At 45.3% G+C, this 15,625-nt stretch overlaps 2 protein-coding genes across 4 annotated transcripts in view; one reads left to right on the top strand and one right to left on the bottom strand.

The window, feature by feature from the left end:
• Positions 1–2,411, top strand: part of spdya (speedy/RINGO cell cycle regulator family member A) — a 33,979-nt gene extending 31,568 nt beyond the window's left edge. The window contains exon 8 of one of the 2 annotated variants that reach the window (XM_033020554.1): positions 1,662–2,411. In XM_033020554.1, the coding sequence (XP_032876445.1) occupies positions 1,662–1,750 (89 nt within the window). In that variant the 3' untranslated portion in view covers positions 1,751–2,411. The remainder of the gene's footprint in view (positions 1–1,661) is intronic. The other variant, XM_033020555.1, reaches the window with a different exon arrangement.
• trmt61b (tRNA methyltransferase 61B) lies at positions 2,368–15,152 on the bottom strand. 2 transcript variants are annotated; one of them, XM_033020552.1, is made up of 7 exons: positions 14,309–15,152; positions 12,636–12,738; positions 11,363–11,553; positions 9,433–9,524; positions 5,392–5,602; positions 3,780–3,857; positions 2,368–2,484 (listed from the first exon to the last, which is right to left on the bottom strand). In XM_033020552.1, the coding sequence occupies exons 1-7, from the start codon at positions 14,999–15,001 to the stop codon at positions 2,467–2,469; spliced, it is 1,386 nt and encodes a 461-aa protein (XP_032876443.1). In that variant the 5' UTR covers positions 15,002–15,152; the 3' UTR covers positions 2,368–2,466. The 2 variants fall into 2 exon arrangements, with proteins under 2 accessions (XP_032876443.1, XP_032876442.1); XM_033020551.1 differs by having other exon boundaries at positions 5,397–5,602.
• Between the last annotated feature and the right edge of the window lie 473 nt (positions 15,153–15,625).

Below are 15,625 nucleotides of genomic sequence, written 5' to 3'. Positions count from 1 at the left end.
GTATTAATAATACATTTCTCATCTATAGGTTGCTGGCATTGTTCAACGAAGAGCTAAATCAGTGCTTCTTAAACTATTTCAGTGTCGTTCACCCTTGAGTTTTTAATCACAACATTTCATTCACCCTCGACTAAATGTTCTTATGTTTTTTTGGTAATTTTTGTCTTATTCTCCCTTGTGTATAATTTTATATATAATTTATTTTATTTATTTTGTCACATGAACAAAAAACATAAATCAACTAATTTCTTAAGTGTTTATTTTATTTAACTTTTTGAACATTATAAAAATATGTATAAAAAACTAGGAGTGAAAAACAAAAAGTTTAATTACCACTGGAGTTGGAAAGTTGAAAAGGAACTGCAGATGCTGGAAAAATCGAAGCTAGATAAAAATGTTGGTGAAACTCAGCGGGTGAGGCAGCATCTATTGAGCGAAGGAATAGGTGACCTTTCGGGTCGAGACCCTTCTTCAGACCAAAGATCCTATAGCGAGCAAGATGGCCCACTTGACGAAAAAGACGTAGTACGGTCATGGGCAGATTCATGGGTAATTTAAGGCCCCATTTCCGTAACCGGCTTCCGTCTCCGCACCAAAGATCCCTTAGGATAATAGTGCGGAGACAAGCCGGTTACGGAAACATCCTCGTAAAGTTATTTGGTAAAAATCTTCTCATTTTCAGAATTTTAATTTATTAACACAAACTGTTCCCCCGCAACGTTGATTACACTGCGAGTCGGGTCGGGTTGGGCCCGGTTACGGAAATGGATGAAAAAAAGGCCCACGTTCCGCTCCGTTACGTACTGCACGTCAGCCCATTGCATTTAGCAGGAGTGGTCCATCTTGCTCCGCTATAGGATCTTTGCTTCAGACTGATGTCGGGTGTGGTGGGGGCGGGAAGTAGAATGGAAGAGGCGGAGACAGTAGGCTGTGGGAGAGCTGGGAAGGGGAGGGGAGAAAGCAAGGACTACCTGAAACTGGAGAAGTCAATGTTCATACTGCTGGGGTGTAATAAGAATGATATAAAACCATTCCAACGTCTAAACACTGGGCTTCAGCCCCATCCTACCCTTTCGGGCTTTGATTACTGCAGTTCTTTTGTTGGAAAACTAGCTCAAAAAACCATGGTCTTCCCGAAAAGGTTATATTACAGTAAATTTGGGAAATATCCTGCTACTTTGAAATTAGAAAACCATAGGTTATTGAGGGGAAAACAACATATTAAATTTCCAGCTCCACTGCCATTAAAACCAATAAGAGCTTACTAACCACTTTAATGGCAATGCCTTTAAGGATAGAAAAAATATATAAATATCTGAATAAATTAAGTCATTCACCCCACAATAATTTCATTCACCCTTGGGTGAACCATTCACCAGTTTAAGAAGCACTGGGCTATATCACTATCAACATAAGACCCTCTCCACTTTCTTTAAAATGTATGTAAATTTGTTTCTGTCCCGTATCTAAATTCAACATGAGTGAATGAAACAATTTTAGCACAATACCTTTTTTAATTTTACTGCGTGACGCTATTTTGCCAGTTGTCTGTATTTCAGTACTCCTTACATACAGTACTGCATGTACACTGGTCATTTTGGGGTTTGTTTTGCATTGCATTTAACCAATTACATTTTAAAACATTTGCCCCCCTCTTTCAGATAATCAAACCACACAAAACGGAGAAAGAAAATACAACGCTGGTGGAAAGGACCGATCCATGGACTGGTTTAACGGAAATGAGGAGTGAGAGTACTTCGAAAATAATATTCGCTTCGCAGCCATGGAAATGTGCTGATGCGAGGGAGAGTGAGCCTCCATTTAAAGCCAGGTCCCTTCTACTGCAAGTATACTGGAATTGTAAAACTGAGTGCTTTACACTTCCTTGTTCATAACCAGCAACTAAGGGACCATTTCTTAATAACCCAGTGACTCACATCGCTGGTGGTGATTTTTCAGTGTGCACCTTAAGAACCTCTGCTGGGATAAATTAAGACATAACCCTGGGCAAAATCCCTGCATAAAAATGAATGGAGTTTTTAAAAAAACTCATCAGGGATTTTCAGAATCAGTCAGTTACTATCAGTGTATAAGTGGTTAGAATATTCCGTTGCTGCATTAATTATTACAACAAGGTTTGATTTGGGTCTCACATTTATAAATTTGATTAACATTTCTATTTTTCCTTTTTGTTGGAATGTTACTGTTTATAGTCCTTAATTAACTATCTGTCCACTAGCAAACATGTTTCTCTTTGTGGACAATGAAACTATTTTCTGGTCATCCTCTGTTCAAATAATTTTCTATTTTTGTCCTGCCTCCCTGTAAATGTACAATATTTGTAAAAATACTGCAATGCAAATATGAGAAAGTACAAAAAAATAAAATTTTATTTATAGTTTTGTGTACAATATACATCCAGCACATGAATTCCTTGGGTTCACTGAAGAGCAGGCTTAAGTTTTCTCAACTTGGTAAGGAAAGCTATTTTAGGAAGAAACAGCAGATTGTTTAATACAAATAGAACAACTTTATGCATAATAAGAATATTTGAACCACTGGATATAGGATGGTTCAGTCGCCTGATAACAGCTGGGAAGAAACTGTCCCTGAATCTGAAGGTGTGTGTGTGTTTTCACCCTTCTGTACCTCTTGCCTGAGGGGAGAAGAGGGAGTGACTCGTCCTTGATTATGCCGCTGGCCTTGCGTGGTGTAGTTGGAGTCAATGGAAAGAAGGCTGGTTTGTGTGACGGGCTGGGCTGTGTCTACAACTCTCTACTTCTCCTCTATTCTCTCTGTCCTCAAAGCAAATCGAAGTTCTACTATTTCCATGGCTCTTGTACAACTGTCTTCATTTCACAGTTGTGCATTTTTACATTTGTTTGTACAGAAGGTTATGGGCATTGCCAGCAAAGCAAAACAGAAGGAAATGGGGATCTTGCAGGGAAATGGAGGGATAAGGATCATTGTGGTGGAATGTATCTACTCTCTGGGAATTTAAAGTTATTGTTTTCCATCCAGCACTGGCTCTTCATCAAGAAATAGGAGCAAAGAGGTCCTTCTGCAGTTGTACAGAGCCCTAGTGAGACCACACCTGGAGTATTGTGTGCAGTTTTGGTCCCCTAATTTGAGGAAGGACCTTCTTGCTGTTGAGTGAGTGCAGCCTAGGTTTACAGGGTTAATTCCCGGGATGGCAGGACTGTCATATGCTGAGAGAATGGAGCAGCTGGGCTTGTATACTCTGGACTTTAGAAGGATGAGAGGGTATCTTATTGAAACATATAAGATTGTTAAGGGCTTGGACACGCTAGAGGCAGGAAACATGTTCCCGATGTTGGGGGATCCAGAACCAGGGGCCACAATTTAAGAATAAGGAGTAAGCCATTTAGAACGGAGACGAGGAAACACTTTTTCTCACAGAGAGTGGCGAGTCTGTGGAATTCTCTGCCACGCAGGGCGGTGGAGGCAGGTTCTCTGGATGCTTTCAAGAGAGAGCTAGATAGGGCTCTTAAACATAGCGGAGTCAGGGAATATGGGGAGAAGGCAGGAACGGGGTACTGATTGGGGATGATGAGCCATGATCACATTGAATGGCGGTGCTGGCTCGAAGGGCCGAATGGCCTACTCCTGCACCTATTGTCTATAAGTGGATTCCCTGGTTATTGTTTATTTACAGTCTTAAGAAGAGGGGTGGCCACTTGCATCAAATATATGACTTCAAGTTGAGAATTTGAAAACAAAATATATGGGGAAAATATAACGCAATGAACTGGACTTACCTGTGTGAGAAACTTGCTCATGATGAGGTCTGGCCACATAAGGCACTGTGCAAAAAGATTTAGTATCATCCTCTTCACCTGCATTTAATGCAAAACATGTCATTGAGTCAGAGTTTTACAGCGTGGAAACAGACCCTACAGCTCAGACTGGCCAAAATGTCCCATCTACACTGGTCCCACCTGCCTGCGTTAGGCCCATATCCCACTAAACCTGTCCTATCCATGTACCTGTCTATAGACAATAGGTGCAGGAGTAGGCCATTTGGCCCTTCGAGCCAGCACCGCAATTCAATGCAATCATGGCTGATCATCCCCAATCAGTCCCCGTTCCTGCCTTCTCCCCATATCCCCTGACTCCGCTATTTTTAAGAGCCCTATCTAGCTCTCTCTTGAAAGCATCTAGCGTGTAGGGAGTGATGTGAAATGTGGGATAACATAGAACTAGTATAAGGGGTGATCGATGATCGGCCTGGACTCAGTGTGATGAGGGTCCGTTTCCATGCTGTATCTTTCATTCAGTCAATGAAAGCATGGAAGGCTCTGAATCTATGTCAGACCAAAATAATAAGCATGAAGACACGTTTTAAAACCCCTCAGACTGAAAGAACTAAACCGATTCAGCATTTGGTTATCGCCCCAGATGAAGTTTGTAACCTTAGCTTTGAGTGGCAAAGTCAGGATTCTTCCCTCTTAATAGCTTTGTTACTCAGAGTAAGCTTTCTTGATGTTTTCACAAAAGGTAAAATTTCATTTGGTTGGAGGGATTTTAGAGATACAGCGTGGAAACAGGCCCTTTGGCCCACCGAGACCACCCCGTACACTAGCACTATCGCACACACTGGGGACAATTTACAGAAGCCTATTAATCTACAAACCTGCACATCTTTGGAGTGTGGGAGGAAAACGGAGACACTCGGGGAAAACCCACGCAGTCACAAGGAGAACGTACAAACTTCGTACAGACAGCAGCCGTAGTTAGGATTGAACCTGGATTTTTGGCGCGGTAAGGCAGCAACTCTACCGCTGCGCCACCCGAAATGGAGGTATCAAACATTTAATTCCTCCTGATAAAACAGTCCTTAGTGCATCGACCATGCAGTCCCTCATACTTGATTGTACTGAACATAGTACGCACGGGCAACCAGGCATGGAAATCGCTGTCAAAACACGCGGGGGACACAATTTCTTGGCGGCCGTGCGCGCGCACATGCGCACACACTCGCGAGGCTTCGGCCGTGGGCTTGAATCGGCCCGTTCGCGGGGCCTTTCATCGGACGGCGGGGACTTCAACATCGGGAGCCTCGATCGCCTCGATGCAGCAGTTTGATTTTAAGCCGCGCCGGGCGCTGAAAGGCCCCGCGAACGGGCCGATTCAGCCCTTAGAAAGCGGCCGATAAAGTCCAGATTACAAAACATGGGGGGGGGATTGTCCCCACCTCTCAAAGCGTGCCTCCCCTGCCCCCCCCCCCAGGATTTCCGCCCCCCGAGGGCAACATTTTAAATCTAATAATTTTGACAGTGGGAGTGGTTGACAGAATGTTTAAGCTACACACACTGAACAGCAACCTTCATTTTAAAGTTGAATGTAATTAAGTTTTAATTAACGTCATACTTTACCATGATCCTGGGCTGTGTCGTTTTCTTCCTCATGCGCAAGATCATCCACGTTCCTTTGTGGTTCTACCCGTGGGGCCGTGCTGCCATCCTTCCGCACAGCAGGAGCCACAAACCAGTCCCTGTGAACGACCTCAAGGATCTTCTCACACGCGAGGGGCAACCCAGCGCTGCGGATCCCTTCCAGCAGGTCAATGACCTGGGTAATGCTAGAAATAGGTGGTCAGAGAACTACAGTATCTTGGAACCTCGTTAATATTTGCCAGACATCTGACAAATTGAAATTATTAATGTCACTTTTGTTTATTATTGTCACGTGTTGCTGAGGTACGGTGAAAGGCTTTTTGTGTAAGAAAGAACTGCAGATGCTGGTTTAAATCGAAGGTAGACACTAAATGCTGGAGTAATTCAGCGGGTGAGGCAGCATCTCAGGAGAGAAAGAATGGGCGACGTTTCGGGTCGAGACCCTTCAAGGTCACGAGACCCGAGACCCGAGACCCGAGACCCTTCGAGCCAGCACCGCCATTCATCATGATCATGGCTGATCGTCCACTATCAATAACCCGTGCCTGCCTTCTCCCCATATCCCTTGACTCCACTAGCCCCTAGAGCTCTATCTAACTCTCTCTTACATCCATCCAGTGATTTGGCCTCCACTGCCCTCTGTGGCAGGGAATTCCATAAATTCACAACTCTATGGGTGATAAAGTTTTTTCTCACAGTCTTAAATGACCTCCCCTTTATTCTAAGACGGAGCCCCTGGTTCTGGACACGCCCCACATTGGGAACATTTTTCCTCCATCTAGCTTGTCCAGTCCTTTTATAATTTTATATGTTTCTATAAGATCCCCCCTCACCCTTCTAAACTCCAGTGAATACAAGTCTAGTCTTTTCAATCTTTCCTCATATGATAGTCCCGCCATCCCAGGGATCAATCTCGTGAACCTACGCTGCACTGCCTCAATTGGACTTTACTGGAGTTTATATTCCACTAAACGTTATTCCCTTTATTCTGTAAGGGTACATTCTGGACAGCTTGCTTGAAATTATGTATTGTCTTTCCGCTGACTGGTTAGTACTCAATAAAAAAAAGCTTTTCACTGTACCTCGGTACACGTGACAACAAACTAACCAACAACGAAACTCTACAATCTCGTTAAGCTGCTCATTCCTCTACCCATAAATTAATTTGTGCAGCACCTTTAGCTAAAAAAAAGTACATAGAATTATGAGAGGCAAAGATAGGGTAGATAGTCAACCTTTTATATAAAATATAAAATACCAAAAGGCATGGCTTTAAGGTGAGAGGGGGGGAAGTTTAAAGGGGATGTGCGGGGCAAGTTTTTTTTTTTTTTTACAATGAGTATGGCGAGTGCCTGGAACGCGTTGCCAGTGGAGGTGGTGGAGGCAGATACGATAGCGCCATTAAATAGAGTTTTCGACAGGCACATGGATATACAAGGAAATGGATTATGTACAGGCAACTAGGCATCATGTTCAGCACAGACATTGTGGGGCCGATGAAGCTGTTCCTGTGCTGTACCGGTCTGCGTTCTATACATTAACATTAACACGCTTCGATTCATAGCCTCTGCAGTATAAAGTCCAAAGATATGGTGATGCCAAAGTCATACAGCACAGAAACAGCGCAGGAAGGAACCACAGATACTGGTATTAACTGAAGATAGGCACAAAAAGCTGGAGTAGCTCAGCGGGACAGGCAGCATCTCTGGAGAGAAGAAATGGGTGATTTTTCGGGTCTGAAGAAGGGTCTCGACACGAAACGTCACCCATTCATTCTCCCCAGAGATGCTGCCTGTCCCGCTGTAAAAAAAGTTACCCCTCAGATTCCTATTAAATCTTTTCCCCTTCACCTTGAACCTACAGTGGCTTGCAAAAGTTTTCATACCCCTTGAACTTTTCCACATTTTGTCACGTTACAAACACAAACGTAAATATATTTTATTGGGATTTTATGTGATAGATTGTGATGCAAAATTGTGAAGTGGAAAGAAAATGATACATGGTTTTCAAATTTTTTTACAAATAAAAAACTGAAAAGTGTGGCGTGCAAAAGTATTCAGCCCCCCTGAGTCAATACTTTGTAGAACCACCTTTCGCTGCAATTACAGCTGCAAGTCTTTTGGGGTATGTCTCTACCAGCTTTGCACATCTAGAGACTGAAATTTTTGCCCATTCTTCTTTGCAAAATAGCTCAAGCTCAGTCAGATTGGATGGAGAGCGTCTGTGAACAGCAATTTTCAAGTCTTGCCAGAGATTCTCAATTGGATTTAGTTCTGGACTTTGACTGGGCCATTCTAACACATTAATATGCTTTGATCTAAACCATTCCATTGTAGCTCTGGCTGTATGTTTAGGGTAGTTGTCCTGCTGGAAGGTGAACCTCCGCCACAGTCTCAAGTCTTTTGCAGACTCACAGGTTTTCTTCCAAGATTGCCCTGTATTTGGCTCCATCCATCTTCCCATCAACTCTGACCAGCTTCCCTGTCCCTGCTGAAGAAAAGCATCCCCACAGCATGATGCTGCCAACAGCATGTTTCACAGTGGAGATGGTGTGTTCAGGGTGATGTGCAGTGTTAGTTTTCCGCCACACATAGCGTTTTGCATTTAGGCCAAAAACTTCAATTTTGGTCTCATCTGACCAGATCACCTTCCTCCACATGTTTGCTGTGTCCCCCACATGGCTTGTGGCAAACTGCAAACGGGACTTCTTATGGCTTATTTTCAACAATGGCTTTCTTCTTGCCACTCTTCCATAAAGGCCCGATTTGTGGAGTGCACGACTAATAGTTGTCCTGTGGACAGATTCTCCCACCTGAGCTGTGGATCTCTGCAGCTCCTCCAGAGTTACCTTGGCTGCTTCTCTGATCAATGCTCTCCTTGCCCGGTTTGTCAGTTTAGGTGGACGGCCATGTCTTGGTAGGTTTGTAGTTGTGCCATACTCTTTCCATTTTCGGATGATGGATTGAACAGTGCTCCGTGAGATGTTCAAAGCTTGGGATATTTTTTTATAACCTAACCCTGCTTTAAACTTCTCCACAACTTTATCCATTACCTGTCTGGTGTGTTCCTTGGGCTTCATGATGCTGTTTGTTCACTAATGTTCTCTAACAAACCTCTGAGGCCTTCACAGAACAGCTGTATTTATACTGAGATTAGATTACACACAAGTGGACTCTATTTACTAATTAGGTGACTTCTGAAGGCAATTGGTTGCACTGGATTTTATTTAGGGGTATCAGAGTAAAGGGGGCTGAATACTTTTGCATGCCACACTTTTCAGTTTTTTTTTTGTAAAAAAATTTGAAAACCATGTATCATTTTCCTTCCACTTCACAATTATGCGCCACTTTGTGTTGGTCTATCACATTAAATCCCAATAAAATACATTTACCTTTGTGGTTGTAACGTGACAAAACGTGGAAAAGTTCAAGGGGTTTGAAAACTTTTGCAAGCCACTGTATGTCCTCTGGTCCTCCATTCCCCTACTCTGGGCAAGAGACTCTGTGCCTCTCCCTGATCTATTGAACATTTCCACCCTAGGAAAAAGGTTCTGACTGTCAAATTATAAGATTGTTAAGGGTTTGGACATGCTAGAGGCAGGAAACATGTTTCCGATGTTGGGGGAGTCCAGAACCAGGGGCCACAGTTTAAGAATAAGGAGTAAGCCATTTAGAGCGGAGACGAGGAAACACTTTTTCTCACGGAGAGTAGTGAGTCTGTGGAATTCTCTGCCTCAGAGGGCGGAGGAGGTGGGTTCTCTGGATACTTTCAAGAGAGAGCTAGATAGGGCTCTTAAAAAAAGCGGAGTCGGATATGGGGAGAAGACAGGAACGGGGTACTGATTGGGCATGATCAGCCATGATTACATTGGTGCTGGCTCGAAGGGCCGAATGGCCTAGTCCTGCGTCTATTGTCTGTCTCCCCAATCTATGCCACCCATACTTCAGAAATGCATATGACTTGTTTCTCGTGGGAACAACGGCAGTAAAAATGGCCCAAACGTTTCTACACTTACTTTGCGAGATACACGGCACACACTCCGCCTTGTTTGAGGTGAACGTGGATGGCAGGTAAAGCCAGTTGTGGGCTCCGCATATCCAAACTAATCTGCAAAGATGCAAAAAGATGGGAAGTTTAACATGCATTACAATTCAGCTGCAGATCCGGTCAGAAGAATGGGTCGACGGAGAAGATTCAATTCAACATGGAAAGCTCTGATATTATATGGTTCACAACTGTTTAAAACAGCAAACTCAATAGAAAGAATATGAAGATAGACACAAAATGCTGGAGTAACTCAGCAGGACAGGCAGTCTCTCTGGAGAGAAGGAATGGGTGACGTTTCAGGTCAATAGACAATAGATGCAGGAGTAGGCCAATCAGCTCATCCAGCCAGCACCGCCATTCACTGTGATCATGGCTGATCATCCCCAATCAGTATCCCGTTCCTGCCTTCTCTCCATATCCTTTAACTCCGCTATCTTTAAGAGCTCTCTCTCTCTCTTAAAAGCATCCAGAGAATTGGCCTCCATTTGCCTTCTGAGGCAGAGAATTCCACAGATTCACAACTCTCTGGGTGAAAAAGTTTTTCCTCATCTCCGTTCTAAATGGCCTACCCCTTATTCTTAATCTGTGGCCCCCTGGTTCTGGACTCCCCCAACAAGTTTCCTGCCTCTAGCGTGTCCAAACCCTTAATAATCTTATATGTTTCAATAATATAATCCCTCTCATCCTTCTAAATTCCAGTGTATACAAGCCCAGCTGCTCCATTCTTTCAACATATGACAGTCAAGGCCCTTCTTCAGACAAGTATATGAAGTGGGATTGAAGGAACAGAAAATACCAAAAATTAAAACAAAACAATTTCTTAAGTCTAGATGTTTATGGTATACAGCACAAGAGAAGCAAATGGGACTGGCTGTGTTGAAGTCTAATAAAATTGTTCAAACTGGTGGTTAAGCCATGGTTAGTGTGCGGAGTTGTAGGTGTCACGTTAGAGATAGGACAAAGATAGTGACCAATGACTAGTGACAGGAGGAAAATAAAGACATGGTTATAGGGTGGCACGGTGGCACAGCGGTAGAGTTGCTGCCTCACAGTGTCAGGAACTTGGGTTCGAACCTAACTACGGGTACTGTCTTTACGGAGTTTGCACGTTCTCCCTGTGTCTGCGTGGGTTTTCTCTGGGTGCTCCGGTTTCCTCCCACACGTGCAGGTTTGTCGTGCCAGTTATTTGGCTTCAGTAAACATAGAAACATAGAAACATAGAAATTAGGTGCAGGAGTAGGCCATTCGGCCCTTCGAGCCTGCACCGCCATTCAATATGATCATGGCTGATCATCCACTCAGTATCCCGTACCTGCCTTCTCTCCATACCCTCTGATCCCCTTAGCCACAAGGGCCACATCTAACTCCCTCTTAAATATAGCCAATGAACTGGCCTCGACTACCCTCTGTGGCAGGGAGTTCCAGAGATTCACCACTCTCTGTGTGAAAAAAGTTCTTCTCATCTCGGTTTTAAAGGATTTCCCCCTTATCCTTAAGCTGTGACCCCTTGTCCTGGACTTCCCCAACATCGGGAGCAATCTTCCTGCATCTAGCCTGTCCAACCCCTTAAGAATTTTGTAAGTTTCTATAAGATCCCCTCTCAATCTCCTAAATTCTAGAGAGTATAAACCAAGTCTATCCAGTCTTTCTTCATAAGACAGTCCTGACATCCCAGTAAAATTGTAAATTGTCCCAAGTGTGTAGGATAGTGTTAGTGGTCAGCGCGGACTCGGTGGGGCGAAGGGCCTGTTTCCACACTGTATAAATATATATAAAATAACATGAACAAAGTTAAAGTTGCATCATTTAGCAAATTCCTAGCTTGCAAATCATTAACCTTTATTACAAAGTCAGGCCTAAGGGAAGCATTTGGATCGATAACCATATAGGTGACTTACAGCATCAAACATCGTTCCCTGGATATCATCAGTGGCCAACACGATATCTTTGTTAATGAAGTCCACATTATTCGGCCACTCTTTCTCACGGGCCACTTCATAGGCATTCCGCCAGCATTGATAATTACTTTTAGCTCTCTCGTGGTGATCCTTTCTCACTTCAAAACTATATACATGTCCCGAAGGCCCCACTGTGAGGGAGACAGAAAACAAACTGCATCAGCTCATAAGGGATAGGAGCAGAATTAGGCCATTTGGCCCATCAAGTTTATTCCACCATTCAATCATGGCTGTTCTATCTCTCCCTCCTAACTTCTCCCCATAACCCCCGACACCCGCACTAATCAAGAATCTATCTATGCCTTAAAAATATCCATTGACCTGGCCTCCACAGCCGTCTGTGGCAATTAATTCCACAGATTCACCACCCTCTGACTAAAGAAATTCCTCCTCATCTCCTTCCTAAAGAAATGTTCTTTAATTCTGAGGCTATGACCTCTAGTCCTAGACTCTCCACATCCACTCTATCCAGGCCTTTCACTATTCAGTAAGTTTCTGAGGTGTCCCCTCATCCTTCAAATACTCCAGGGAGTACAGGCCCAATGCCTTACTTCAAGTAGCCCTTGCGTTCCCTCTCTCTCCGTCCCCGCCCAGTTGCATGTCTTACTGCCTCCGCTACATTTTATCCCTGGACCGCCCACTTCCCCGACATCGACCCGAAACGTCACCCATTCCTTCTCTCCAGAGATGCTGCCTGTCCCGCTGAGTGACTCCAGCGTTTTGTGTATACCTATGACTAACTCAGCGGCATCTCTGGAGAAAGTAGACAAAAATGCTGGAGAAACTCAGCGGGTGAGGCAGTGAAGGAATAGGTGACGTTTCGTTTCGAGACCCTTCTTCAGACTGATTATAGTGGGAGGAGAGAAGAAAGCTGGAAGAGAGGAGGGGCAGGATAAAGCCTAGCAAGTGACAGGTGGATACAGGCGAGGCTTATTTTGATAGTCAGATGCTTGGATAAAGGCCAGAGATGAATTCCATATTTAAGTAGTTGAAAACAATGTAAAAAAAATGTTATGCAGAGCAATAGAACCAATTCATCAATGGTAAACTTAGAGATGGGGGGAAAATAAAAACTATTAAATATTTCATTTGGACTTTACTTTAGAGAAACAGGCCCTTCAACCCACCGAGTCCGTGCCGACCTGCGATCGCGTACCCCATACACCAGCATTAAAAGTAATTCACTTATCAAGGATCCCATTTCATATCTTACCTGCACGGGACAGGAAGAGAGTCATTGCTCCCGAACCAGAACCAGACTCTAAAACAGAGTCCCCATCACCTATATCCATCATCATCAACATGGTGGTGGCATCCTTGAAGAAGCAGAGTCATAGAGTCATACAGCGTGGAAACCCTTCTGCCCAACTTGCCTCACGAAGACAAATTCAATGCTAGCATTTATATCAAGAGGACTAGAATACAAAACAGGGATGTAATGCTGAGGCTCTATAAGACGCAGGTCAGGCCGTATTTGCAGTCCTGCGAGCAGTTTTGGCCCCATATCTGAGGGAGGATGTGCTGGCTCTGGAGAGGGTCCAGAGGAGGTTTACAAGAATGATCCCAGGAATGAGTGGGTTAACATATGATGAGCGTTTGACGGCACTGGGCCTGTACTCACTGGAGTTTAGAAGAATGAGGGGGGACCTCATTGAAATTTACAGGATGTGGAAAGAATGTTTCCACTGGTGGGAGAGTCTAGGACCAGAGGTCATACGATAGCTATACGATAGAACTTTATTCATCCCCATAGGGAAATTGGTCTGCTGACAATCACAACACACAAGGTACACTAAAACTTGAAATTAAATGTGAACACAAAAAGAAAAAGACAAGCGAGTGTTGTCTGGCTGGCGTGTGCAAAGCGCCTTCACTGGAGCAAATGAACAAACAAACACAGACTTATCCCCTGGTCAGAGGATTCTAAACTAGAGTGTACCCCCCTCCCCGGGTCCCCATTGTCTTCCCCTCTCCCCACGCTCATCGACCGCTGATTGCGGGTCGATCCCGAGGCTCCACCGCCACCGAGGCTCCCGTTGCCGCTGAGGCCCCACCTCTGCCGAGGCTCAACATCGCCGCCGCCGCTGAGGCTCCTTCGGCCCAGACAGGCCTCACCGCCCGCATTAAAGATCGCTCTTTTAGCAAGGTGAGGGGGAACTTCTTTAGTCAGAGAGTAGTTAATCTGTGGAACTCATTGCCACAGAGGGCCGTGGCCACGTCGGCAGATATTTTTCAGGCAGAGACAGACAAATTCTTGATTTGTCAAGGGTTATGGGGAGAAGGTAGGAAAATGGGAAGGCAGGCGAATGGCCTAATTCTACTCCTATAATTTGAGAACTTGCCCACATCGACCAACATGTCCCGTGGCGGACTGGGTCTAAAAATATTGGTTGCCAGGAGACAAAGGGGGCCCACCCACAACTACAATGCTATCCTTTAACAGGGGCCCACTTACCATCACTTGCTATCACTTCATCAGGGGCCCACTTGCCATCGGGCAAGCTGACACCCTGGCCAGTCCGCCACTGCATCTACACTAGTCACACCTGCCTGCGTTGGCCCATATCCCTCTAAACCCGAAGGTACACAAAAAAGCTGGAGAAACTCAGCGGGTGCAGCAGCATCTATGGAGCGAAGGAAATAGGCAACCTTTTTGGCCGAAACCCTTCTTCAGTCTGAGTTTCTCCAGCATTTTTGTGTACCTTCGATTTTCCAGCATCTGCAGTTCCTTCTTAAACACTCCCTCTAAACCCGTTCTATCCATGTACCTGTCCAAATGTCTCTTAAATGGTATGATAGCAGCTGCCTCAACCACCTCGTCCCACACACCCACCACCCTTTATCGTTTGATTTATTTTTTTAATTCATGATGAAGATTTATCATACTTTTGGATAAGAAATGGCTGGGCCCCGCTTCATGAGCAGCACGAATTCCTCCAGCGTTGGTCTTCTGAGGACCAACTGAGAACCAGTGGAGGTCCTGAAGATCTGGCCCGGGAGATGTCCCAGTATCTGCTGGTGGGCGAGCATGCCCCAATTGGAGTGCAACTCCTCACCCGGCACCAGCAACACCATCTTCTGCAACTCCAAACGGTGCCTCCTGCGAAACTCCGCCAGCACCAAGTCCCCGGCTTGAAAGGACACTTGCCCGGCCGTGGATGGGAGCCGTAATCCCGGGGCTGGTTGCAATGTGTGTCCGCAATCATCTCCAACCTGATGCTGACCCATCGGTTGTCGCTCGCTCAGCTGCAACACCTCCCTGTTCAACATCTGCCGGGGGATCATGTTGCTAACTCTTTCCAGCGGGGACAAGGGAGGTCTCCGGAGAGGTGGACCACCTTGCCCCGGCCGCCGGGACCATAGTGACCGAGGCAGGGACCAAATCTTCCCGGGTTCCGGATTGCCAGCTTCTCTCTCGCCTTCATCTCCATCTCCACCGCTGGAAGCTGGCCGCACCAAGCCCTTGACCAAGCCCGGCAGCGAAGGGCAGCAGCGACTGTCCGGAATCCCACACCGATGCTTCAGGAAGACCTTAGCTGGTCTGGTTTGCAGAATGCAAGAACGGAGCAAAAGTCGCATCTTTCGCCTTCCCTGTAAAAAGATTAGCTTGCCCTCCACTGAAATTCCTTCTGCAACTTGAAACCCAGTCACTTTCAATCACATTGCATCCAATTGGAGTCTCTGCAAATCGTCTGCCCGCACAGTCACTGTATTTATTGCATGCTGCGAGAATGGATCAACCAAAGTCTAAAATCTTTGGGATCAACAGCAAGCAACTCCTTCTAAAGCTCCGCCTTCAACGCAAAAGCACATCATGAGAAAGCGACGGACAGTGCCCTTTGCACCGGCACAGTTTGTGGCCACGCGTTCAAAATGCGGCGCTTTCGCACACCCTCCTCCCCTGCATTCGTGTTTCCAGTCGCCCAGTCTCGCCAATGTTTGCGAGTCCACATCTTGAACAACGGACACAGTAGATGAGGTGCAAGTGAACCTCTGCCTAAACTACAAGGACCGTCGGGGTCCCTGAAGAGTTATTTCGTGTTTCCAGTCCCTCCCCACACACACCTTAAAAGAGTCTTAAAAATCTATGCACCCAGCAATTCTCAACTCTAATCACACCACACGGTGTAGTGATGTAAGACACTGCAGAAAAAGATGCAAAGTGCACAGTGGAACAAAGACACAAGAGTCCCCGACCCGAGA

This window comes from Amblyraja radiata, chromosome 5 (assembly GCF_010909765.2).
Source record: "Amblyraja radiata isolate CabotCenter1 chromosome 5, sAmbRad1.1.pri, whole genome shotgun sequence".
Lineage (NCBI taxonomy): Eukaryota > Metazoa > Chordata > Chondrichthyes > Rajiformes > Rajidae > Amblyraja > Amblyraja radiata.
The sequence above is the reverse complement of the archived record's forward strand: the minus strand, read 5'-3'. Positions and strand labels throughout refer to the sequence as shown.

Bases quoted from the DNA above. Each gene is read 5' to 3' on its own strand.
- trmt61b (XM_033020551.1), bottom strand. From the start codon at position 15,001: ATGCGACTTTTGCTCCGTTCTTGCATTCTGCAAACCAGACCAGCTAAG. The intron at 12,739-14,308 runs GTATGATAAATC...TGCTTCTTCAAG, and splicing joins CAGCCATTTCTTATCCAAAA to GATGCCACCACCATGTTGAT. The intron at 5,603-9,432 runs GTAAGTGTAGAA...ACCTATTTCTAG, and splicing joins TGTGCCGTGTATCTCGCAAA to CATTACCCAGGTCATTGACC.